The 2,500-nt window shown below is 63.3% G+C and overlaps 1 protein-coding gene across 1 annotated transcript in view; it reads left to right on the forward strand.

The window, feature by feature from the left end:
• The first annotated feature begins 1,620 nt into the window (after nucleotides 1-1,620).
• The window catches only part of INSRR (insulin receptor related receptor), a 10,772-nt gene continuing 9,892 nt past the window's right edge, over nucleotides 1,621-2,500 (forward strand). Inside the window, exon 1 of the mRNA XM_014310743.2 lies at nucleotides 1,621-2,243. Within this exon, the coding sequence (XP_014166218.1) occupies nucleotides 1,636-2,243 (608 nt within the window). The 5' untranslated portion in view covers nucleotides 1,621-1,635. The remainder of the gene's footprint in view (nucleotides 2,244-2,500) is intronic.

Below are 2,500 nucleotides of genomic sequence, written 5' to 3' on the forward strand. Positions count from 1 at the left end.
AAGGGATAAACCCCGAGGCAAAGCTCTTGGGGTGCTCCCTGTCTGGGTTTGCCTGCCCCCCAATGCTGCAGACCCCCCGTTTTGGGCAGAGGGGCAGAGAGTGGGAGCTCCCTACAGCTGGGATGGGATGAGGGGAGTGGAGTGAGGGGCTTGGCCGGAGATGGGACCCTCAGCCCCACTGGGAGGGTGGGGAATTGTCACAGTTCCCTGTGCAGCTGCTGGGGTGGGAAAGGTTGGGGAGGGGGTGCCAGGGTGGGGAGGGGGCAGCCGTGGGTCCTGGGTCTCATGGCCACAACAGGGAACAGCTGGGGGTACAAGGAGGGTCTGTCATTTATCCTGCCTTCCCCTCTCCCTGCCACCCGTGCCTCAGTTTTCCCAGTCACCGAGAGGCTGTGCTGGGGGGTGGGAGCGATGGAGGAAGAGGATGAAGCCCCCAAGGGACACAGGTCACTGTGCCTGCTCCCGCTGGGACCCCTGCCCTCTGTCTGTGCTCCCAGGGGACCCCCTCCCCTTACAGGGGACTTTGCAGGGTCAGGGAGGGGAGGGTGGCAGGGGGGGTTGGAGCTGCAGGGGGACAGAGGGACCCTCCTGTCCTCAGAGAGAGGGGACAGGGCTGCCAGTGAGGGGCTGAACCTGGGGTGAGAGGCTGCGGGCAGCTGCCAGAGCCACGGTGCCCACGGTGCCCACGGTGCCCACGGTGCCCACTGTGCCCACAGTGCCCATGGGGCCACGGTTCATGGGTGACACCAAGAGGGGAAAATCACACTGGGCATGAGGTCACAAGGACATGGCCATGAGCCCGGGCTGGCAGCGGGTAGATGAGGGGTGAACCACACACCGGATCCCCTCCAGGACCTGGCCCTGGTTTCTGGCCGGGGATGATGTCCGTGAAGCTCTTTGCTCAGCCTGGCTCTTGCATCCCTGCCAGGATCAGGAAGCAGGAGGTGCTGGGGCTCATGCTGCCCATTTCTGGGTGGAAAAGCCCCAGGACAGCCGATGTGGGGCTGGGGCAGGGCCACATGGACACCTGTGGTAGCCTTGTGGGCCCCATTCCCTATCTGGGCATGAGGGGGAGTTAATGGGGACAACCTCGCTGGAGCTGCCACTCCCTGGGTAACCATGAGTGGGCACACCCATGAGCACCCTGCAGCCTGGGGAAGGGGAAAATCCATCTGCACCCCCAGACAGCTTCCCCCAGAGCTGGGACGTGATCCCTGCCCCATGTCAGCCTGCCAGGCCTCGTTGGAGCTGCCACTCGCTGGGTAACCGTGAGTGGGGAAATCCATGAGCACCCACAGCTGCCCCACAACCCAGGGAAGGAGAAAATCCATCTGCACCCCCAGACAGCTTCCCCCAGGGCTGGGACGTGATTGTGGGGCTGACAAGGGGCAGGGCAGCCTGCCAGGCCTCATTAGCATCACTGCTGACGGCCCTGCCGTGCCCTGGAGAGCCGGCTGCTGCCAGAGCCGCTCACATCTCCAACTCCAGCCACGCTTGACAGGCAGCACCAGGATATTAAACCTGCCCTGAGCACCCCCTGGGGGATCCCTGGGTGAGGTATGGGGGTGTGGGGCTCTGCCCCATCCCTGCTGCCGCCCACGGGGTCCCCCTCTCGCCACCACAGTCTGCGGCAGCATGGACATCCGCCACGACGTGTCCCAGCTGCGGAAGCTGGAGAACTGCTCCATCATCGAGGGCAACCTGCAGATCCTGCTGATGTTCACCACGGGCGCCGAGGACTTCCGGGGGCTCAGCTTCCCTCGGCTGCTGATGATCACGGAGTACCTGCTCCTTTTCCGCGTCTACGGGCTGGAGAGCCTGCGGGATCTCTTCCCCAACCTCTCGGTCATCCGCGGCACCAACCTCTTCTTCAGCTACGCCTTGGTCATCTTTGAGATGCCGCACCTGCGGGACGTGGGGCTGCACAGCCTGGGCCACATCCTGCGCGGCTCGGTGCGCATCGAGCGCAACCAGGAGCTCTGCCACCTCTCCACCATCGACTGGGGGCTGCTGCTGCCCGACAGCGGGGACAGCACCTACATTGTTGGCAATAAATTGGCTGAAGAGTGTGCTGATGTCTGCCCGGGCATCCTGGATGTGGAGAAGCCGTGTGTGCAGACCAGCGTCAACGGGCAGCTGGATTATCGCTGCTGGACCTCCAGCTACTGCCAGAAAGGTGGGTGCCAGTGCCACGGGGTCTGGTTGTGCTGCTTTTCTGGGGTGGTGCTGGTTGGCGCTGCGGGGTAAACTGGGAGGGCACTGGTGGTGTGGCTGTGGCTCCCCTGCTGCCGGGAGTGTGCTGTGCAGGCAGCACGGTGGGGTAACCAGATCCGTGCTGTATCATCCTCCGAGGAGAGGCCAGCTCCTGGCTGCTGTGTTTTCCCAGCAGCGAGGTAAATACAGGCCCCTCCTGAGCTCGTTTTCTGTAAACAGGAGAGCTGGTAATGAAATATGTACTATAAACACAGATCCTTATCTGGGCTGCAACTTCAGCTGTGGG

This window comes from Geospiza fortis, unplaced genomic scaffold (genome assembly GCF_000277835.1).
Source record: "Geospiza fortis unplaced genomic scaffold, GeoFor_1.0 scaffold313, whole genome shotgun sequence".
In the NCBI taxonomy this organism is placed as follows: Eukaryota; Metazoa; Chordata; class Aves; order Passeriformes; family Thraupidae; genus Geospiza; species Geospiza fortis.